The following is a 25240-nucleotide window of genomic DNA, read 5'->3' as shown; positions in this document are numbered from 1 at the left end:
AAAAGAGAAAAAAAACGAATGAATTTTACACTGAGAACACGAAAGAAGTATGTGATTGCACACATTATAATTAATATTGCGAATATTTTGTCCCTTGCATTAATAATGATTAATTTTAATTTGTTTCTCCTTCCACTTATGATTCTCTCCCTTTCCTCGCGCAAAACTCATCAAGCAAGAGTGAACGCCGAATCTCACTCTGTTCTTTGCAATGGCGGCCATGATGAACCCCAGATCATACTTTTGAAGGAGGGAACAGACACTTCCCAGGGGAAGCCACAACTGATCAGTAATATCAATGCTTGCACAGCTATTGTTGATTCAGTGAGAACAACCCTAGGTCCTCGAGGAATGGACAAGCTTATCCACGATGATAAAGGGAACACCACCATTTCGAATGATGAAGCCACCATTATGAAGCTTCTCGATATTGTTCATCCGTCTGCTAAGACCCTTGTTGCCATTGCTAATTCTCAAGATTCAGAGGTCGGTGATGGGACTACTACTGTAGTCCTTTCATTGAGGATGGGGTGCATCCTCGGAAGCTAATACGCAGTTATCGTACTACATCCTATTTGGCAATTAACAAAATTAAGGAACTAGCAGTAAGCATAGAGGGCCGAAGTTTTGAAGAGAAGAAAGATCTGATGCAAAAGTGTGCTGCAACAACCCTCTCTTCAACACTCATAGGTGGTGAAAAGGAATCTTTTGCTTCAATGGTTGTGGATGCTGAAATGGCCATAGGAGAGGATGATAGGTTGAACTTAATTGGTGTGAAAAAGTTCCTGGTGTAAACATGAGAGATTCTTTTCTTGTAAAGGGACTTGCATTTAAAAAGACATTCTCATATGCTAGCTTTGAACAACAACCGAAAGCGTTTTCGAATCCTAAAATTCTATTATTAAAGAGTTAGAGGTGAAATCAGAGAAAGAAAATGCAGAGATCAGGCTCAATATCAATCTATTGTTGATTATGAGTGGACTATCATTTATGACAAGTTGGATAAATGTGTCAAATCTGGGGCAAAGATAGTTCTCTCACGTCTGGCTATTGGTGATCTGGAAACACAGTACTTTGCCGATCGCGATATCTTTGTGCTGGTCGTGTAACAGAGGAGGATTTGCAGCGGGTTGCTGCTGCAACTGGTGGGACTGTGCAAACTTCTGTCAATAACATCATTGATGAAGTACTTGGATGCTATGAGCTTTTTGAAGAAAAGCAAGTAGGAAATGAGAGGTTCAACATTTTTAGTGGATGTCCCACCAGTGGCCAGACAACAACCATTGTTCTACGTGGTGGTGCAGATCAGTTCATCGAGGAGGCAGAACGAAGCCTTCATTATGCCATTATGATTGTGAGAACAGCACTGAGGACCTCGACTGTTGTTGCTGGTGGTGGTGCTATTGATGTGGAGATAAGTAGATACCTGAGACAGCATGCGAGGACTATAGCTAGGAAATCTCAATTGTTTATTAACTCATATGCCAAAGCACTTGAGATTATCCCACGCCAACTATGTGATAAGGCTGGTTTTGATGCAACTGATGTTCTGAACAAGCTCAGACAGAAACATCCACTACCATCTAGGGAAGGTGCCCGTTATGGTGTGGACATAAACACCGGTGGCATCACCTATACATTTGCTAACTTTGTATGGGAACCTGCAGTTGTGAAATTCAGTGCCATAAATGCTGCAACAGAAGCAGCTTGCCTTGTTCTTAGTGTGGATGAGACTGTCAAAAACCCAAAGTCAGAGAGTGCTCAAGGTGAGGCTGCTGCAAGTGCTATGGGCCGTGGACGTGGGCCTGCCCTCCTCAAGGGGCATGCGCCGCCGGTAAATTTCAACGTTTAATTTTTTGTATAGTAATTTTAACCAAATTTGCTGGTGCTTTATTTCCTATATCATCTGGTTTTTTTATTTTGAAACAACTTTGTAGTTTTCCTAAGAAACCATGTTGGGTCTTTTTGGCTCTGTCCTTTGTTTTTGCATCTGGCACATTGAGTTTACTAGGCAGACCAATGCCTTGAATTTCTTTGCCAAGGGATTGTCTTGTATGAAAATTTTTTTTGTTTTTTTTTTTTTTTTAAAAAATCTATTTAGAAGATTTCATATTTAGAATTGAAAAATACTACATTTGATAACCTGTTTGGAAGTTCTATAGTGTTTTGGACTTGTGCTGGAATGAACCTAGAATTCTAGATACCTGGAAATATGGAATTTAGCCTATTTCAACCCTTCATTGAAGTTACGATTGGCTCGTGGTTAATGTTTGTTAATTGAATGAGATTTTAAAATCAAAGCTCAACCACCATATGTCTAATAAAGTAGATGGTCAAGATTAGTAAAACAAAAATAATGATGTGTTTACAAGCACCTCCAAATGGGGACGGTTGGGAGCATATATGAGTATTTCAATTTTATTTTATTTTATTTTTATATATTAGAATGCGGTTTGAGCTCAAATATTAGGTAACCATACTTTTAAACCTCATGCACATGTTTAAAATGTAAAATAAATATTAAAAATAGAATGATTGAAATACAACTTTGAGAAGTATTTTCGTTATTTTAATTTAGTTGAACTAGTTTGTATATTTTATACCTATGCCTGAGTTGCACACATACTCCAAATTTCATCTTGATCTGATATTACAACAATAAAAACGGATAAATACAAGCCAGTATTCTTGAAATGACAAAATAGTCCATAGTACAGTGCACCTAAAACTTATAATTATTAGTGTCTGATCTTGATTGGAAGATTGAGAGTATGTTTAAGTGTTACATATATATATATATATATATATATATATATATATATATATATATATATATATATATATATATATATATATATATATATATATATATATATATAGCAACGCCTATAGGCGAAAATAAACAGTGATTTCACCTATGCTCATCACCGTCTAAAGTTGGAAAACAACCTCTGTCTCCCCCACAACCTCTCTTTCTCTCCTAATCTCCCTTTCTTCTCTCTCTCTCCTAGAGGAGCATGCCCCACTACTCTCTCTCCTCTTAGACCTAAGAAGAAACTAAAAGTTGGAAAAATTAGAAGGAGCCTAAGTTAATTTTGGGGGTTAAGGTTTAGTAGAGATTTTATGGGTGGTTACCTAGTTTGGCCGAAATCAGCTATCCCGGTTCGAGATTGAAGCTAGACCGCTGATCCCGTGCCATTGGATGTGGTGACTCGGTGTGGGGTATAATAAGCCCGGTAGAGTTAATCTCCTGCATCTTCTCTTTTACTTACTTTGCTCTTTTATTTTATATTCTCAAGCATAGTATTAAGTTATAAAAATTGGCATCAAGTGGTTGAGTTTTATTTTTTTTGTTGTCCTGTTTTATTTTGAAATATTTATTTATTGTAAGAGACCATCTGTATGCGATCTTTTTGCCAAAATAAAATGGGGTGATTATAATCATTAAAAAAAAAAAAAAAATTGTATTCCCATGGAAAAGATCACATAGTTCTTTCTTTCATACACTTCTCTCACTACTTCGACAAGATCCAGCTATGGCAACAAAGGATTGAGCTTCCACACAGATAAACCCAAAATTTTCAAGGTGATGGCGATCACGTATGAACATAATCCCTTTATAAATATGTTCCATAAGGCCTTGCTTCTCCTACAGAATAGTAACATACAATTATTTACCAAGAAAAGAGTTTGGCTTCATCTTAAAAGATCAGATATTAGAATCTTCTCCCTCATGAATCCTAACAACATCCTTCAAAGATACTGTGCTGCCATAGCGATCTTGGGTACTACGCTTCCGCTTTATCTTCTTTCTAATCTCTCTTGACTTAACCCAAACAACCTCTGCCCTCTCCGGAACTCCTTTGAGAACCTGAGAAAGAAGTTAAAATCCTCATTTTGAATTTAAAATGCAACTGTTCCACCAAACAATTAAAACGATTTAAAATGTAAGTGAAAAAGATTTAGTGCCACACATGCTCACCTGAAATGCATCACTCTCTACACGTATGATGACACCACAGCTGGAGTTACTGCAACACATTTGACTCCACCACGTTAAAAAGAGAAACGCAATAAAAGTCTGTTCACGTCAAAAAATATCTGCTTATTTAATAAATAACAAAAAGAATAGCAACTTACTCCATTTGAACTAGGCAATGTAACACATAATCTCCAATTTTTGTAATACCGAAAGTTATTTAAGAACTTTCCACCACATTATCAGCAAAAACTCGGATTTGAATACACCAATCGCAAATAAAATCAGTCAATGTGTCTTACAAACTAAAAGAAATTCACTCTTTCCACCCATTCTGACCAGTGACATGTATACAAAATTGCGAAGTTACTTACATCTTCCTTGGTGGTGTCCGATGAGATGATGAGAACATGTCCCTCCACCTTGACAACCATACCGGTAGCTCCTTCCTGAGCACCTGAGACTACCTTTACATGGTCTCCAGGTTTAAAGTATTTGCAGAGTTCTTTCTCATTAACAGCCAGGGTTTCCTGAAAGGCACGTAGCAGGATTATCATATAATACTCAGATGAACAACTTATTCTGAACTTTTAGAAACATAAAAATCAGAGAATAACTACTTTGAAGCCTGGGATGTTCGATCTTATGTAGACACTCTCGTCCTCAACCTTCTCAACCCATCCCATTAGATTCTTGAGATCACCACGGACGACGATTACCGCATCTCCTTTCATAAAATGGCCCTCTGTTCTATATGCAAACACGGTTGACAAACTGGCCATATCACCATCTGAATCTTTTCCAGGCTTCCGAACTTCTCTAGTTCATCAAAACTGGGTTGTATGTTCTGAGAACTAATAGACTTCATTGACACAGTTTTATAAAGGTAGCCATCTTTGAACATCATCCCATCAATAGTTTCAAAGTATTCCCCCGTAATTGAATCCCGCCTTCGCTCAACGGGGATATGCATAAACCTGAAATTATAAAATTAATAATAAGGTACTACCGATCCCAGTTGAACTCAAACATGTAAAGTAACAATGGGCTGCGATATCTTCAAAAAGTCATGGTTGATTGAGGTCATCACCATCCTTTTTTTTAATGAGAGGTGAGGACCAAATGAATGATAGTTTCCATAGCCAGTTGCAAAATAGTAGTATACTTTTCCATCATTAAATGCACAAAGGGAGTATATCATATTTTACTTCATCTCACGGGTGTTGATAAACCGTGGTGGAGGAACAAAGTTCTTCTTCTTCTTCCCGACCTCGTTGCCCTCCTGATACAATCAAGAAATGGTCTATCATAAGGTGTATCTATCGAGACGAGTCAAACAGTAAGATGCTTACCATGTCGTGTACATTACAAACCAAAGTGCAATACAAAAAGGAAGTGATATATGAAGATGGGAAAACAAATAGAAGATTACCAATTTGTTAGCCAAAGCTTTGAGGTCGATCCTTGGGATAAGCTTTATTGTAACTCTTTGCCTCACATTATCAACATCTAAAACCTGCAGAGGTTGGCATTCATAAATTTCCATAAAAGCAGTAAGAATAACCCAAGAGAGGAAAATGAAAGACAAGTATACCTTTGCAAGATCGCCTTTATAAGTTCCGAGTTTCACACGCACCCATGTATCCTTCGAAAGCTCAACAGCTTTACTCTTAACTGACAGAACATCTGTCATCTCTTTGATTGGTACAAGCATCGGTTTGGTATTTGAATAGATGTGTCGCATTCCTTTACAAGCCTGGACCCGGGAATGGTATAAACAAAAACCAGAAAATGAAGTTCGTACACACAAATAAAAGTCATAGATGAGGCATACCTCCTTGACATGAGCTTCCTTGTCTGCTTCAATGTATATATAATTCGTCAAATAATCCAATGTAATAACCGACTTTATCGGTTGTTTTATTCCTTGAGATTGCACATCCATACATTTCTGCATCAAGCAGAAAGCCACCTCTCTTTCATGGCCAATCTGATAAAAAACATAAAACATCAAAAGTTAAGAGTATATAACAAAAAAGATTAAAGGAAATGTCCTCCTACTTTCTTTTCTCTCCCTCACTGGCTCAACATACCGCGCATTTGACCATCCACAGCTTTGGATCTTTCACTGAGGGCAAAAGAGCTTGTTGCGCAACCTGTGTAGTCTCCTCCTCGTATTCTAAATGATCTGATCGACCATATTTTTTTTTAATTAACCTTTCAAGGTCTTCCACATCTCGTTCTTCCTCTCGTGGAAGGAAAGGCTGACGATGCACGCGCCATTCATCGTCGTTTTGCAACTCCTTTCCCACATCAATAAAATCTGTCACATGAACATGAAATAGAGGTATATAATTATGAAAAATATTTCTATTTGTTGAGAAATACTAAATAGGGCTATGCATAATTGCTTCGAATAATGAAATTCTAGTAGTTTTCGAAGTCAAATAATTCGATGATTATTATCTACGAAGTACATCACTGCACTGACATGAATGCTTCGAGATTGATAATATCATAGCAGCAATATATACACCTTGACTGCTCAGCCTCAAGAGGAATCGCCCTTCACAATCTCAATTATAGAAATTTATTTTCCTACTCATATCAAACCATAGAAAATCAAATAGAAGCCGCAACTTTCTCGCATTATCAAAGCACCAAGAGTGGAACATCATTCTCCTGTCATTGAAGCAGGTTCAAAGATCAGGGAGCAAAGTAGATTCACATTAGGTACTTATGGCTACACTTAAACATGCCAGTCAGAGTTGAGCCTATAGGTTTGACATTTTTGTATAGCGGGGTGATTTGATTAGATCTGTCTGAAGCTCATAAAATTCAAACAATAGGATAGCCACTCTCTGAGAAAATCAAGAACACCAAGTGTGGTCATTTTCCCAATATATGACCGTACAATCTACGCACATTCTCCACGATTGAAATTAATATAAATATTTTCTAAACAAATGTACATTCTAGGAAAATTTACTAGCTTTGTTCATTACCAGTTGAGCGGACTTATGATCCAAAGAGAGTCAACTTATCCCATTAAATAAATGAGTCAAAATATTTTATTGAGTATAATCCTTAAACAAAGTAAGCCTCAACAGTCGCATCGAAAATGATTAAAGTTACAAGAGCTTGGTACATTAGAGCATATGGCCATTAAAACACTAAATAAACGCTCGTGCCTACAACAAATAGCATTACAACAAATAGCATTACTTAACATAAACATAAATTAAATGTAAATTAAAGAAATTTGAATTAAGTAAATTAAAGTCAACGTAAATTAAATATATTGAAAAAATTAACTAAAGAGAGGGAATTGTGAGAAAAAGAAAATAAGGGAATGAAATATAAAACACGATATTTTCCTTCTTTTTGTTTTTATTTTTATTTTTATTTTTATTTTTATTTTTATTTTTTGTTCTTTCCAAAACTTTCAATAATATGAACCATAATGTAGAAGATTTTTTACGGCAAGAACCATTTGGAGGGCTTTTTCTCTATATGATTTTTTTTTTTCTTTTTCCTTTCCAAAACTTTCAATAATATGAACCACAATGTAAAAGAATTTTTACGACAGGAACCGGCTCAGAAATCCCATAATCAAAACCATCTACTAGAGGAAACAACAGCACACTCACATCTTAAAATAAAAATTCCATTTCCCACAAATTTTCTGTAATTAAACTGAAGAAAGAAAATTAGGAAGAGAGAGGAAAAACGAATCAATAGGGAGAGAAAGAACAAAAATCGAGTCTACCGGCATCTCCGTCATCTTCCTCTTCGTCCTTATCATCACTTGCAACAGCTGCGATGTCGTCAAAAAACTCAGAACCACGTCGACTATTGCGTTTTCTCAAACTGTAATCATCTCCAAGCACATCATCAATCAATTCTGATTTCTTCTGTTTTTTCTTTATCCTTCCACCGTCATAGTCCTCTTCGTCTTTTTCATAAAATCTGGTCATGGCTCTAAATCCGAAGTTTCACTGTGGACGAATTAGGTTTAGAAACACATAAATGCAAAGGGGAGAGTACAAATAACTTATGAATGCATTAATGATGTACTTCTAAATGCATTAATATCGCCTCTCTAATGGATACGATTCTCTCATAGAAAAGACACCAATGAAGAAATTATCAAGAAAATCTTAGCACCAAAACGTAAGGATCTACCAGCTACATAATGAAGATGGTACATGAAAGACATGAATGGGAACACCCAATATTCAAATTTCGTCTACTTACCTCAAAGAGAGCCTTTGAGGAATGCAGATTCTCCTGTGCCCTCTCTATGTAGTGTATAAGGACCTTTTTATGTATTTATTAACTTTACATGAACTCGTATAAATCAAGAACCCATACGGTTTCTTGATCCCACGCGTATATGGGTGATTTCTTGATTCTACTTATCCTTTTAGATGTTGATAAAATAGGATATGTATGAAAATCATCATGTAATAAAGATTTTAAAAGAAATCTAACCCATAAATAATCAAGAAAATCTTCGCATCCACCATCTAACTTTGAATTTGGACTTCACGGAACCATGACCAACAACATCCTACTGCATCTCTATTTCTAATATTCTTCCTTTTAAAAATAAGACTTGATCAATCATAATAAATAATTTTTGTTTTTAAAAATCTGGAATTTTATTATAGCTGATTTTTAGAAGCATAAAAATACATTCAAAACTACAAAGCTATTCAAGTAATAAAAAATGAAGAACCTATACTCTCATGATTCATATATTTTGTTAAAAAAAAAAAGTCATCACAAAAAGAAATTGTTATGAGAAGATTGAAAATTTGTTTTTTGTAGTAAAATGGGCACAGTTTTTGGGAAGCATTTAAAAAATATTTGTAAAAAAATTGGATGATTAAATATTTTTGAAACACAAAATATTGTTGAAAAATAACTTTTAACTTTTATATTATAAAATTCTATATAAAATAGGTTAGTTAGTCACAAATGAAATAAAAAAAAAAATTCACAAAAAAAATTAAATTAAAGTTCTTATGAATATTATAATAAGAAAATAAAGTTTTAAAATATCAGAACAGGGAAAAAAAAATGGATAAAATATTTTTAAGTTGGAAAATAAAGTACAAAAATGTTGGAAATGGAAAACAAAATGAACATATTTTTTGTTTTAACAATATGACCCTAAACTATATAGAATTGTGGGGCCTTACTGTGTCTTATGGTCGCCCCAAAGAATGGATTTTGAAAATCTAGACCAGGGAACTTAGGTTATTTAAAAGAATTAACCATTGAAGAAATTATAGGGACCAACAACAATTCAGATTAAAAAAAAAAAAGGAAATGAAAATGGTACAAGAAAGAAATAATTGGAAAAAACCAATATTCAAATTTCATCTAATAATCCATGGGTTTTCTAATATTAACGTACCTCAAAGAGGCCCTTTGAGGAATGCAGATTCTTGGGTTGGGTCTTTTAATATTAACATACGTACCTCAAAGAGAGCCTTTGAGGAATGCAGATTCTCCCGTGCCCTCTCTCTCTAACTATTGCTCTGGTTTTCTCTCTCGAAATGAATCTGTAATATGTACGGACATTCTATGTATATATATATTTTTATGAACTCGTAAAGTTTTTTTTGGGAATAAAACCAATAACAAAAATCAAGAACTCATATGGTTTCTTGATCCTACGCGTTATTTGAATGTTTTCTCGATCCTACTCATCTTATCCTTTTATTCAGGATGCGATTAAGTGCTAAGAGAAAAAGTGTAAGAAAGAAAGTTATAGAGAGAAAAAGCGCACTCCTTTTGAATTAATAAAATAGGATATGTATCAAAATCATCATGTACTAAATATTTGAAAAGAAATATAACCCATAAAGAATCAAAAAAATCTTCGCACCAAAACCAACAATCTTACTTTCAATTTGGACTTACACGGAAACCTCACCAACGTCCTACTGCATCTCTATTCCTAATATTCCTCCCTTTAAAATTAAGATTTGATAAATCATAATAACTAATTCTTATATAATATGTAAATATGTAATTTTACTTCAGCTGATTTATAGAAGCATTAAAATTCATTAAAAAATACAAAATTATCCAAGTAATAACAAAAAATGTAGAAACCATACTCTCATGATTCATATATTTTGTAAATCACAAAATGAAATTGTTATGAGAAGTTGGAAATTGGTTTTCTGTAGAAAAAATGGGTATAGTTTTTCGAAATATTTACAATTTATGACAAGAAATTTGGATGATAAAATATTTTTAAAAGATGAAATATTGTTGAAAAATTAATTTTATCTTTATATATTTAAAAAACTCCATATAGAAAATCGGTAAGCTAGTCAGTCACAAATGACATAAACAATCAATAAAATCACAAACAAAAAACAAAACAATGTTTTTTTTAAAGATTATAATAAGAAAATATAGTATAAAAATATTGGAAAAGAAAAAAAGAATGGACAAAATATTGTTAAATTGAAAAATAAAGTACAAAAATAATTGAAAAATCCCAAATAAAATTTCAATGGAAATAAACAACAACTATGGGGCAGTATGTTCCAAATTTTATATTCCCAAAAAAAAAAAAGTGTCACTATGATTTCAGATTTTGAAAATCTTAAATTTATTTGAAAACTAAAATTTTGAAATTTATAACATCATCATTAAACATTTTCAGATTTCAAAAATCTAAAATTTACTTTAAAGTTAAAATTTCAGATTTTGAGCATCCAAAAATTACATTGTTCTGCTAGATCATGTACTTCTTGTTAAATTATTATATTTAAATTTTGTCGAGGGAAAAATAAAAAAATAAATGCTCCTATGGAATCCTATATTTTCCATTTTTCTCGCATTTTAATTACAAAATTTTACCGAATGAGTCTTCTTGTGTTAATGCATGGAATTCAATATACATGTTCAACTCATTAAAGAAGAAAATTAATATCACTAATAAAAATAAAAAGCAAAATAAAAATAATTCTTAGACCCGGTAGAGATTACATACCTCTTAAAATAGTTAAGCTCCGAGTCTTCGGACAAGCCAAAATAGGGTGTGTGCAAGGAAGGGATCGTTGATAGCCAAACTGTGGAGAGAAAAATGTTGAAAAAAAATTTAGAGAGAGAAAGAATTGGGAATAACATGCCCATCTTATTGCTGCAATTTATAATAATTCGATTTATAATTAAAATTAGTTTTAAAATAAAAAAAATTAAAATTATTAATAAGATAGTTCCGTCAAAATATAAAAAACCTAGAGAAGATAGAGAGAGAGTAGAGAATACCTCTCCTGTTTCATTCATTCCACATACAAAAGATTTTCAAGTTAAGGTATATATATATATATATATATATATATTAGAAAAAATTACCTTTGAGGGTAATCCATGAAAGAATGCCCTACACAAATATTACAAAAGACAATTTCAATCTGTCTCTTAACAAGTTCTTGGACTCATAGTGATTACTTGAAAACAGTTCTCCTTTATTTGTAGGAACCAAAAAAAGTGTTTCTTGGATTTTAATTCTTTTTTAATTGAAATAAATTTACTATTGGGATTGAAGTTTTCCAAAACTTGTTTTATTAAGATTTCAAATTCCTTTTTGATTTTATCTCGTATCAAATTCTAAATCCACTATCATTAATATTAATCTCTACTTATTACCAATCTGATAACTTTCAAATCCATAACGATATAAACTACCGGACATTCTTTTTCATTGCCTACTCCCGCTCTCTTATTCATGCGGCACTCTTTCTCTCTAGAAACCTTTCTCTCCCAACAACGGAGATGAAAGAAAGAGAGAGAGTGAGATTTTTTTTACACTTATTTTTTTTATAAAAAACAGAAAGTAAGATATCCATTATGAGAATGCTCAATTAACTCCATTAAAACAAAAAAAAACTTAGATTGAAGCACCATGAAAAATTTTCTTTTTATTCCAATAAAAACACACAAAAATAAGACAGTTGACAGTGAATAAAAAAGAAATAGAGAAATAAATAAAAAAATATGACACACATAAATAAATTCAAGAAAAAGAAGGGAGAGAGGGGGAAGGGGGAGGGGGTGGTGGGGTTGGGGGAGCGAAGAGAGAGAATACAAAGAACTTCTGAAAGCATTAATGGTGACAGAGCAAAAAAAACAAAGAGGAGAGAAGGAGAAGAAGAACGTACATGACTCTCACGCTCTGCAATGCAAGCATACAAAGAAAAAAAAAATTGATATTATTTTGAAGTCTTTAACAAACTAAACATACCAACAAAAAATCCAGAGCAATGGATTTCCACACTCTCTCTCCCCTCTTCTCTCTGTATTTCTCTAAACAAGTTTTGAGCAATGAGGTGGTTTAATTTGCAGGGTCATTATATACGCATATTTGCGTGATGCGTGGTTTCTTGATCCTACTTTTCCTAATATTACGAATAAGAAATAAGAAAGAGTATTAAGACAGAGAGTATTCTAGAGAGAGATCTCAAGGGGTTATTTCGACGATTTATCTTTATGATTATTTTTCACAAGAGATAAAATTTATAAGATAGGATAAATACCAAAATCGTGTAATAAAATTCGTAGAAGTTTTAAGAAGAAATATTAAGGATAAAGAATCAAGAAAATCTTAGCACCAAAACAAACTATCTACTTTTTAATTTGGACTTACACGGAACCGTAACGAACGTCCGACTACATCTCTATTTCTAATATTCTTCCCATTAAAATGAAATTGCTATCAAAAGTTTGGAAATTGTTTTTATTTAATAAAAAAAGAAAGGTATATTTTTTTGAAGCATTTAAAAATTTATGACAGGAAATTTGGATGATAAAATATTTTAAAAAGCAGTAAAATAGAAAAAAAATAATAAAAGTTCTATTAAAGATTATTCACAAAAAGAAATTGTTACGAAAAGTTTGGAAAATTGTTTTCTATAAAAAATATAAATAAAAATAAAAATATCAAAAAAATTTGTATAATGTTTTTTTTAGTGTTTAAAAATTTATGACAATAAATTTGGATGTTAAAATATTTAAAGAAGCAGTAAAATAACAAAAAAAAAAAAGTCCTTTTAAAGATTATTTACGAAATGAAATTGTTATGAAAAGTTTGGAAATTGGGTTTCGTTAAAAAAAAATGGTAGAATTTTTTTTTAAGTATTTAAAAATTTATGACAAGAATTTGGATGATAAAATATTTAAAAAAGCAGCAAATTAGCAAAAAAAAATTATTTTAAATATTATAATAAGCAATCATATATTTTGTAAATCACACAATGAAATTGTTATGAAAAGTTTGCAAATTGATTTTCTGAAATTGTTCTGCTATTCTACTTTGAATGCATAAGTACCCCTAAAACTAACCAATAACCAAAAATAAAGGAGCAAGAGAGAATGATAGAAACAAGGAAGATTGCAACACAACTGAATCAAATATTGCGGACTCCTATCTGGGCTGTGTTTCCGGCCTTTGTTCCAGGGTACATTTCCTTTATTTGCTTTTGATATTTTCATTCGTATTCGCTTCTCGCTTTCACCCCGTTCAGCAGAATCATCAGTTAACTGATTCGGTTCACAATTTCCATAAGAAATCAATGGTAATTTATTTTTCTATCCACCTTCACTCTGAATTAAATAGTCTATTTCCATTGTGGCCACAACCTTAATGGAAATCCCCATTTTTCATAGAAATATGGCGCCCCTTTCAAACTTCGTTTTATGTTGGATACGGAAGCATACTTTCCATATAGGACCAACTCTTTGCCCTGTTTTAAATGCACATGGTAATGAAGTAAATTCATGAAAATGCAAACGAATGCACGGTGGTCCAAGGTAAGTTTGGAAAGGAGACTTGAAATTAGTGTTTTAAATGCACATGGTAATGAAGTAAATTCATGAAAATGCAAACGAATGCACGGTGGTCCAAGGTAAGTTTGGAAAGGAGACTTGAAATTAGTACTATCTGCCAGAAACATTAAAACGTAAGTAAAACTCAATGAACAAGGTATAAGTTTCATAAAAAATAAGACAGTAGAAATATGAAATCCCATGAAACAATTTCATAAGGGCTTACAAACTATGAGAACATTTACCTTTGGTACAAGGAGGTCAAAACACCCCAGCCATTAGATGCCAAATCTAACAGGTTTGAGTGTGTCACAAAGTTAAAGAAATCTTCAGTTGACCATTGAGCCTGGTCAATGGCACAAGCCCAACCTCCAGATTTCAAATCTAATAGCAGGAATTGTGACCTCCTTGTAACAAAGGTAAATGATCTTATTAGGTACTTTTTTCATTTCATAAATTCCCAAATAAAAAATAAAAACCTTAAATGAATTAAATTTCTATATTGCAATAATCTAATGCCAACCTGCTCACAAACACATTTGTCTCTCTCAATGTGCTCAGTATCATCATGGGACGGTGGGTTGATGACAAGATAAATTGCAAATACATGAATATGTGAGAAAGAGAGAGAGAGAGAAATGGATACTAGGATAATCCAACATAAAAGTGTATTTGATTAATATGGTTTGAGTCTCTCTTTGGCATATTTCCATACGCAATTTCACTATTCAACTTAGATAAAGAATATTAATTCCTCCACCAAGAAACAAGAAATTTGCCCACATAAGGAAACATGGGTTAACAATAGTTATTGAGTCAGGATCAGGACCACCTGATCGTGATGAACAGAAAGCTCTCTATGGTAGGGGTCGCAGCAGCATACCCCGAAATCTAGAGATCGCAATCCCAATATGTGACACAGAGATGGGTTTGAGCAGAGAGTTCCTTTGTGCTATTGATCCTTGGGAGGCAGAGTAGGTGTACTATATCTCGATTATCAAGTCATCAGACTTTAGGTCCACTTGAGCATAAAGAATTAACCAAGGAGGGTTTTGGGTTAGCCCTTGATGATGTCGGAGCTTATACCTAGATGAGTGAGCCGAAGGACTGTGTGACCCTTGTGTGTGATGGTAGGTCTACTGAAACGGAGGCCAAATCCTCATCCATATTCCATCACACGACATGCATATCGATAGATCGTTTGGGAAAGCTAGATATCCACCTTTGGGTGAAGCGTATGCATGTGCGAGAGATACTCCTATGCACCATAAAACTGTAGTCGCATCAGGTCATGGTGACATTGACTCGTCTTTAGGGGAGGACATATAATCCACAGACTGGGATTGCAACCCTTTGACTCATTGGGTAGACTTTGAAGACCAGCTAATGAGCCCCTGCTTGGACTGTGGGTCATGGGAAACACTTTGTCAGTTCGATAAAGCTAGTGCGGTCTGTAGTCCACAGTTGAAGGTGGAGTACCCCATAATTACAGATTGAATTCCTAAAACCATATGGATCCTTTTCCCGTCATATTAATTTAATTGTGTTCATTTTATTATTAAATTATTTTAGATCTATTCTTTGAATTTTTATAAGTCATTTGATATTTTATTTATTATTTTTAGACTTATAAAAATGAAGTTATTAATTTACAAAGTTATAATATTTTAAAATTTCAATTTTAAAATATTTATAAAAAATATATCGGGGCCAATAGTGCACATGGGCCCACCATGTGGGTATTGGGTGGGGCCCCACGTGCCTCATATGGGTGATACGCCACACCCTTGGATGCCTCTTCTTGATTACTTTGAGTACAAGTTTATTGAATGTGGTAACTCTATTTTGTAGTATATGGTCAAATATTGATTAGGAAATATTGACTATATCTTATCTTGATTATTGAAGGAATATCTCGACTTGATATTATTGAAATATTCTTATGGAAAATATGAGATGGAATATGCAATTTTATGGCATGCACTATATGTTTGATAGATTTAATTTATTTAAATATATTGATGGGCAAATGGTTTAAGAAAATGGAGATAATGGTCCATGTACCTTCCATAATGTTGATGGCCCATCTATGGAATGGATGACTCAGATCTCTCACCCCACAAGGCACCTTGATCAACGGTCCATATCTCTCTCCCACAAAAAGTATGCGACAAAAATGATTAAAAGAAATGTCCTCCTACTTTTGTTTTCTCTGCCGCACTGGTTCAACATAACTTTCGTTTTCTCTCCCGCATTGGCTCAATATACCGCGCATTTGACCATCCACAGATTTGGATCATTTGACCATCCACAGCTTTGGATCTTCATTGAGGGCAAAAGAGCTTGTTGCACAACATATGTAGTCTCCTCCTCGTATTCTAAGTGATCTGATGGACCATATTTTTCTTATTCTAAGTGATCTGATGGACCATATTTTTCTTTAATTAACCTTTCAAGGTCTTCCAAATCTTGTTCAACCTCGTCTTGTAACTCATTTCCCACATCAATAATATCTTTCACATGAACATGAAATAGAGTTATATAATTATACAAAATATTTCTTTTTGTTGAGAAATACTAAAATAGGGCTATGCATAGTTGCTTAAAATAACGAAATTCTAGTATTTTTAGGAATGAAACTGTAATTCGATGATTATTCTCTGTGAAGTACATCACAGCATTGACATGAATGCTTCAAGATTGATAATATCATTCTATGATTATTCTCTGTGAAGTACATCACAGCATCGAGATTGATAATATCAGAGCAGCAATATATACACCATGACCGTTCAGAGTCAAGAGGAAACATTCTTCATCATCTCAATTATAGAAATTTATTTTCCTACTTATATGAAACCATAAAAAATCAAAATAGAAGCCGCAACTTTCTCTCATTATCAAAGCACTAAGAGTGGAACATCATTCTCCTGCCATTAAAGCAGAGGTTCAAAAATCAGGGAGCAAAGTAGATTCACATTAGGTACTTATGGCTACGCTTAAAAGTGCCAGTCAGAGTTGAGCCTATAGGTTTGACATTTCTGCATAGCAGGGTGATTTGATTAGATCTGTCTGAAGCTCACAAAAAATTCAAACAACGGGATAGCCACTCTCAGAGAAAATCAAGAACAGCAGGTATGGTCATTTTCCCCACAAAAGACCGTACAATCTATGCACATTCTCCAAGATCTTATTGAAGAAAAAAATTTAAATATTTTCAAAACAAATGTACATTCTAGGAAATTTACTAGCTTTGTTCATTACCAATTGAGAGGACTTATTATCCAAAGAGAGTCAACTTATTTCAGAAAATAAATGAGTCAAAATATTTTATTGAGTATAATCCTTTAAAGAAAGTAAGCCTCAATATTCGCATCGAAAATGATTACAAGTTACAAGAGGTAGGTACATTAGAGCATATGGCCATTAAAACATTAAATAAACACTCGTGCATACAACAAATAGCATTACATAATATAAGCATAAATTAAATATAAATTAAAGAAATTTACATTAAGTAAATTAATGTCAATGTAAATTAAATAAATTTAAATAGTAACTAAAGAGAGGGAATTGTGAGAAGAAGAAAATAAGTGAATGAAATATAAAACATGATATTTTCCTTCTTCTGATTTTTTTTTTTTTTCTTTTTCGTTTTCTTTATATGATTTTTTTTTTTTTTTTTCTCTTTTTCTTTTTCAAAACTTTCAATGATATGAACCACATTGTAGAAGATTTTTTTATGGTATGAACCATTGTGAGGGCTTACAAACCCCATAATCAAAACCACCCAACAGCATACTCACATATTGAAATAAAAATTCACTTCCCACAAATTTGCCGTAATTAAGCTGAAGAAAGAAAATTGGAAAGAGAGATCATCATCACTTGCAACAGCTGCGATATCGTTCAAAATCTCAAAACCTGGTCGACTCTTGTATTTTCTCAGGCGGTAATCATCTTCAAACACATCATCTATCATTTCTGATCTCTTCTGCTTCTTCTTCATCTTTCCACCATCATAGTCATCCTCGTCTTTTTTGTAATGTCTGGGCATGGCTATAAGTCCGAAGTTTCACTGCGAACGAATTAGGTTCAGAAACAAAGAGATGGGCTTTGCTAATTAATTAGAGAAAGAGGGGAAAAGTACAAAAAAACTTCTAAATGCATTAATGGTGTACTTCTAAATGGCATTAATATCGTCTCTTGATCATACGAGTTCGGAATATCACCTCTCTAATGGATACACACTTCTGAAATTTAAATACAAATGCAGCAAGTTTATCTTCTTATCTTTGTTGATAGAGGAAATAAGAAAAAAAGATCAACATGACAACCTCATTAATTGTCCACGTGTATACTTATTGCTCAATAGCACATGACCCTATATTAGAATATTTAGCAGACTGAGAGAGTATACTTATTACTCAATAACACATGACCCTACATTAGAACATTTAGCTGACTGATATATTAGGTATACAAAACATCGATCCTGCAGCTTGTTTAAGTTTTGGAAAGTTCGCTGAAGAAAATTTCCGAAGTTTAAATCTGTCTTTTTTTTTTCGGGAAACTTCCATTATAACAATTCTCTTTTTTACCCAAAATGGAGAAAGAAGGGTTGCATAATTTTATATGCCCTAAAGGACCCATCACTATACCTTTATAGGCTCATTGGTGCATAAGGATTCCATGCACCGTCACTCATGGCAGTTGGCATTCCATCATGGTTTGGAGTGGCCCCTGTACAAGAAAGTCATCATAGACACATTAAAGTGAATTTCATCTCCATTGGGATGGAACGGTACGCATATGAAAAAAGAGGAAATAAGTTTCATGAGTCAAGAAGAGGAAAACAGGACTCAATGAACAAAAAAGATAGAAAAAAAAAAAAGAAAAAGGAAATTCATGACAATTTTGCCACCCTTTCAATTAAATTTACATCAATCTTTTAATTAAATTTACATCAATCTTTAAAACCAAAATGTTGAAATAATAGGGAATTATTTCAAGAATGTTAAAAATTAAGACCACCACAATAAATGCATACCTCCTGCATCTCTCATCGGAGTCATATGGGGCATTGGGTTTCGTGATTCAAACCATACATTGGGTTTCGTGATCCAAACCATACAGTTGAGATGAATCCTGATAGGTGATAGGCACATAAAAGCCAATGTTCAGAAACAATGTAAACTTCCCAACCAAATAATTAGGATAGACAATAACCATTTTACCTAGGTGTCGTCATAACTACAACCACAACAATTTGATTCTTATTAACTGCATTTTAGAACATACCCTTTGTCAAAAATAAAAGAAAACCAACGCAAAAGGCAATCCCAATAATAACACAAAAGTACTTTGCCAAAGCTTGAACTAATACAAGAAAAGTTTCATTAGGGTGGGGCATCTCACCCTAGGTGGGTACTTCATAAGCCCTACCCACATGCAATGGTGGGACCATTAACATATTAAAATAAATTATGATTTTAAGAAATTCATAAAATTCAATATAAATAATTAAATCAATTTAAAATCAATATATCTGTTTTTATAAATCCAAATTTGATAAATAAAATATCCAAAGATCTAGAAAAATTCAAATAATAATTCTAGAAATCATATATCATTCAAACAAATATAATTAAATTTATTAAATGGGAAAGAGATCCATATAGTTTAGGAATTAAATAAATAAATGCTGGGACACTTCACCTTCAACTATGGACTACGGTCCATATTTGCTTTATCAAACCGACCCAGTGTTTCCCATGATCTATAGTCCATACAAGGGCTTATGGGTCACCAAAGTTTGGCAGATAAGCCAAAGGGTCATAATCCCAGTTTGTGGATTTCAGGTTCTCCTCTAGAGGCGTACCAAGGTCACCTAGATATGATGCCGACCACAACTCTAACGACGCATAGTGATATCTCTTACACATGCATAAGCTTCACCCTAAAAGGTGGTTCGCTTTTTCGAAACGACTATCATATATGCATGAGGCTTTGACCCTCGTCTTTAAAGGCCACCAACACAAAAGGGTCACACAGTCTGACATACTCCGACCTCATCAAGGAATGTCCTATTAGAACCCTTATCGGATAGTTTTCCATGCCTAGATAACATAGGTTGTTTCCAACCGACTGAACTAGCTTGTCAAGTTCAATCTGGTATTAGTAAATATCGTTTGCTTAATATGGCATGCACATAACCACACTCCTATTAAGTTCATGTTCCATCATATCAAAACGTTTATTACAAACCCTCATAAATCCTTTAATCGCCACACTCACCCAATACCCAAGCGATCTAATTTGACATCTAATAAGTGGGAATAGTTGTGGCCCTCATACAAAAGGTCTCTTTGTAAATAAATAGAAAGTATATCACAGCTTAGGAATAAGAACAATACTTCAATTTTAATAAGGAGCTAGAGGAATATAACTTCAAACAACTTAATAACAAGCTAAACAAATCTATATGCCGGATCACATATTTTACATCCCATAAGTTATTATTGGAAGAGGAGTAATGCTAAGTCTAGTTACTCATTTCATAAACCTTATTGCCGTATTTTAATTTCATTTTAAATTTATGGTCATCGGTAAAATTAAAAAAGAATAATTACATTAAAAAAAAGGAAAAAATCATATTTAAATCACTTTACAAAATTATTGAAGTGGTCAAATGATCTCATTTACATGTGTACTTATTTAAGTTTCATGCTAAGTCCACAATGAATTTAGTGTTCAAGGTTCGAAACTATTATGTCATTTTGGTAATTTAGCCCCCATTCCGTGGCTTAATCCAAGTTATAATATTTAGTATAAGTTTTATAAAAAACTTTATGGAAAACCTTCTAACAAACTTATGCATTAGAAATCCGTTTTTGATCTCCTAGCAACTTTCTTATTATTTTGGGAACTTGATATTATGTAGGTGAGTTTATTGATCTCCCAGCAAGTTTCTTATTAGTGTGGGAAGTTGATATTATGTATGTGGGTTTATTTCCTCATATAATTATTCCATATTGCTCTTTACTCTTTTTTCTTATAAATTTTAATCTTTTTAAAATCATATAAACAAATATTTCTATAGTTATGGGAACTTAATATTTCTTATTTTTATATTTGAAGATACGTTGAAATTTCTATTGAGTAAATTTAAAATATATTTAATTTTAGGAATGAGAATATAACTTCAACCACTCAACAAAAAGCTAAACTAATATACCTTCAAGAAATAGAACTTAATAACAAGATAAACAAATCCTTTTATCTAATATAATATATTTAATTTTTTATAAACTTTATTTCTACATTTTAGTTATAAAATTAGTAGAACTAAAAACTTTCTGAAATTAAAAAATAATAAAACAAATATCATTTGAACCCTAATGAATGTATATTACATTTACATATTTTTAGTACAATCTTATTATGAAGTTAAGTGGAATTAAATTTAGATGTTTTTTTTTTCTTCTTTAGTAATTTAACATAATAACATGCTGTATTAGAAAAATTAACCATTGATTTATTGGATGGAAAATGTGGAACATCTAATCCGATGTTATTTCTATATTCGGAAATGAACATGTCTCATGGTCTCCCCCAATATCCTACGAGGTATATCTAACATTATATTAGGACGTTCGTTAGCTGGCTCACCTCCACTAAACTGCGCAAGGGCAAAGGACCTAATCCGCCGAACTTTGCTCTAGGCCGCCTAACTTAAAAAAAATTCCCATTAATGCTTTCTCAAATATACTTATTCATTATTGTATACGGAAATATACGAAGAACTGTGTTGTTAAAGGCTACATTTGGACTCGTACATAGCCATAAAGGGCCAGAAGCATGAAAGAATCTTGCCACGAAGGAAAGGCATGAAAGAATCATCGCATTTATGGTAACATTACTTACATTATGGTACATGTAATATATGTTTCATATATTGTACACCTTCAAATATAAAAGGGACAAAAAGAGAAAAAAAACCAATGAGTTTTACACTGAGAACACGAAAGAAGTATTAGATTGCACACATATTAATATTTCGAATATTTTGTCCCTTGCATTAATGATTAATTTTAATTTTTTTCCCCTTCCACTTACGATTCTCTCCCTTTCCTCGCTCAAAACCCATCAAGCAACAGTGAACGCCGAGTCTCACTCCATTAATGGAGATGGCTCAACCTTTGTTTGTGTGTCTAGTTGTGCTTGCAAGTCATAACCGAGGATCCTGGAATTTATATTTCAAGAGTAAGCCTAGTAGACAGAGAGTGGCTCATCTTCTCTCCATTATTGGAGATGGCTCAACCTTTGTTTGTGTGCCTAGTTGTGTTTGCAAGTCAAAATCGAGTATTGGATATTTCCTGGAACATAAATGGTAAGGACCGTGGCAAGAAAACACATTTGGATAAACGGTGTGGTTTGTACAAGGCTGAGGCCTTACACGTCAAAGGCACAACTACAAATAGTATCAAAAGATATCATCTACGCGTCAAAAATCTTTGAAATGGCTTGAAATTTATTTTTATCTTTAATTTTAAAATTTAAAGCTTAAAAAAGAGTATAGATCAAGTACATCTATGAACATTTGAAAATCTTGAAAATTGACAGTTAATATAATGCATTACAAGATGCACTATTTTCAAGACTTAATGCTTTTTTTTAATTCCTTGTTTTATCTTTTCTTTTTATGCGTCAATGTATTGAGATGATAGGCTTTGGGGCTTTTTCAGTATCGAAAAAACATCATCAAGTGAATTTTTAAGGTGTGCCTCAGTTTCATTATTAGGGCAACCTCATAAAGATAAAACATGAATCTCTCTCTCTCGCCTGGAGTCTAGGTCGGCTTGAAAACGAGACAACTGCTCATCTTTGCGAGAAAGGTTAGGAAACCCTTTGAAAGCTCCTTGCCTCTTAGCTTTTTTTAGTTTCATCCATTAATTGATTCAAACTGTATTACTGTCCTGCTTATATGATTTGTAATTGCTTATAAACTAATGGTATATCATTGAAAAAAAATTCCGATTTATATATTGATATGAAGGGAATACACAATGTCTCAGCTGAGAGAGAACATAAATGCCAGGTTACAGAGATCCACTTTAAACTGTGGCATGCTTCATGATTTAAGGCATATCTGACTCAGCGACCTAGCGATCCGAGAATGATGCTTACATGAGATTGACTGCTGAATCCATGAACTGTGCACAATAGAATCAATCGGATCACAAACCTGAGATTAATAGGAAAGAAGCGATTATCCCAATCATGCAAAAGCGGAACATACTGTGAAATAGACGGGGAGAACCCTAGTGCGAAAGCTAGCTTGGCCCACTTTCCTTATTCTTAGAAGAAAGTTTATCATTTGTTCATAATTAGTGTGTTTTACTTGCTTAATGTGCAAGGTCTAGGACGATACTGAAATTCAAATCCAAATGCATCAAGTTTATCTTCTTACCATTAATGGCCTTATGAGTGTGTATTGAAAGAGTTTTATTATAGTGAAATATAAACTCAGTGGAAGTGCGATCCCTCGATGATCTTACTAAGCGAATGATGTTTGGGTATACCGGACTGTTCTTATCGATCTAGGCTAGTCGGTTAGAAAACCCAAGGTACCTGAGCATAAAGAATTAACCAATGAGGGTTTTGGGTTAGCCCTTGATGAGGTCGGAGCTTAGGCCTAAATGAGTGAGTCAAGAGACTGTGTGACCCTTGTGTGTGATGGTAGGCCTACTGAGACAGGGGCCAAAACCTCATTCATGTTCTATCACACGGCATGCATATCGATAGATCATTCGGAAAAGCCATATATTCACCTTTTGGTGAAGCGTATGCATGTACGAGAGATACCCCTATGCACCATAGAGCTATGGTCTCATCAAGTCGTGGTGACATTGACTCATCTCTAGGGGACGACATATAATCTACAGACTGGGATTGCGACCCCTTGACTCACTTTGGTGACCCGCTAATGAGCTCCTGCTTGGACTGTGGGTCATGGAAAACACTTTGGTGACTCGCTGATGAGCTTCTGCTTGGACTGTGGGTCATGAAAAACACTTTGTCAGTTCGATAAAGCTAGTGTGGTCTGTAGTTCACAGTTGAATGTGGAGCACCCCATATTACAGATTGAATTCCTAAAACCATATGGATCATTTTTCCATCATATTAATTTAATTGTGTTCATTTTATTATTAAATTATTTTAGATTTATTATTTGAATTTTTATAAGTCATTTGATATTTTATTTATTATTTTTAGACTTATAAAAATGAAGTTATTAATTTACAAAGTTAGAATGTTTTAAAATTCATTTTGTTCAATTTTAAAATATTTATGAAAAATACATTAGGCCCATAGTGCACATGGGCCCACCATGTGGGTATTGGGTGGGGCCCCACGTGCCTCATATGGGTGGCACGCCCCACCTTTGGATGCATCTTCTTGGTTACTTTGAGTACAAGTATATTGAATTTGGTAACTCTATCTTATAGTATATGGTCAACTATTGATTAGGAAATATTGACTATATCTTATCTTGATTGTTGAAGGAATATCTTGACTTGATATTATTGAAATATTCTTATGGAAAATATGAGATGGAATATACAATTTTATGGTATGTACTATATCTTTGATAGATTTAATTTATTTAAATATATTGATGGGACAATGGTTTAAAAAAATGGGGATAATAGTCCATGCACCTTTTATAATGTTGATGGCTCATCTATGGAATCGATGACTCAACATTCTCCCGCACATACCGCGCTCTCCCGCACTAGCTCAACATACTGCGCATTTGACCATCCACAACTTTGGATCTTTCACTGCGGGCAAAAGAGCTTGTTGCCGTGTAGTCTCCTCTTCGACTTTTGTTTTCTCTCCCACACATTTGACCATCCACAGCTTTGGATCTTTTACTAAGCTCAAAAGAGCTTGTTGCACAAGATGTGTAAGTGATCTGATGGACCATATTTTTCTTTAATTAACCTTTCAAGGTCTTCCAAATCATCTCAAGTATAGAAATTTATTTTCCTACTCATATCAAACCATAAAAAATCAAAATAGAAGCCGCAAATTTCCCGCAGTGGAACATCATTCTCCTGCCATTAAAGTAGAGGTTAAAAGATCAGGGAGCAAAGTAGATTCACATTAGGTACTTATGGCTACGCTTAAACGTGTCAGTCAGAGGGGTGATTTGATTAGCTCTGTCTGAAGCTCATAAAATTCAAACAACAGGATAGCCACTCCCAGAGAAAATCAAGAACAACAGATATGGTCATTTTCCCCACAAAAGACCGTACAATATACACACATTCTCCACGATCTTATTGAAGAAAAGAATTTAAATATTTTCAAAACAAATGTACATTCTAGGATAATTTA

General features: G+C 33.5%; 1 protein-coding gene, 1 long non-coding RNA gene and 1 pseudogene across 2 annotated transcripts; 1 reads left to right on the top strand and 2 right to left on the bottom strand.

Moving 5' to 3' along the window:
• The first annotated feature begins 138 nt into the window (after positions 1-138).
• Positions 139-1900, top strand: LOC105421740 (T-complex protein 1 subunit eta pseudogene; annotated as a pseudogene).
• Positions 1901-5573: 3673 nt separating this feature from the next.
• Positions 5574-7956, bottom strand: LOC148778989 (putative transcription elongation factor SPT5 homolog 1; the record flags this gene model as incomplete). The annotated part of the gene is made up of 4 exons (XM_088855349.1): positions 7749-7956; positions 6073-6302; positions 5814-5969; positions 5574-5735 (listed from the first exon to the last, which is right to left on the bottom strand). Coding segments are annotated over exons 1-4 (756 nt in total), but the record flags the coding sequence as incomplete, so codon positions are not given.
• Positions 7957-17849: 9893 nt separating this feature from the next.
• On the bottom strand, positions 17850-21621 carry LOC148778988 (uncharacterized). Its single transcript, XR_016048645.1, has 4 exons — positions 21506-21621; positions 18885-18982; positions 18496-18577; positions 17850-17912 (listed from the first exon to the last, which is right to left on the bottom strand). It is a non-coding gene; the product is annotated as an uncharacterized LOC148778988 (long non-coding RNA).
• Between the last annotated feature and the right edge of the window lie 3619 nt (positions 21622-25240).

Source organism: Amborella trichopoda, chromosome 13 (assembly GCF_054954075.1).
Source record: "Amborella trichopoda isolate Santa Cruz 75 chromosome 13, AtrichopodaSantaCruz75HAP2 v2.0, whole genome shotgun sequence".
Classification (NCBI taxonomy): domain Eukaryota; kingdom Viridiplantae; phylum Streptophyta; class Magnoliopsida; order Amborellales; family Amborellaceae; genus Amborella; species Amborella trichopoda.
Note: the sequence above shows the minus strand (reverse complement) of the source record. Positions and strands in the feature narration are given on the sequence as shown.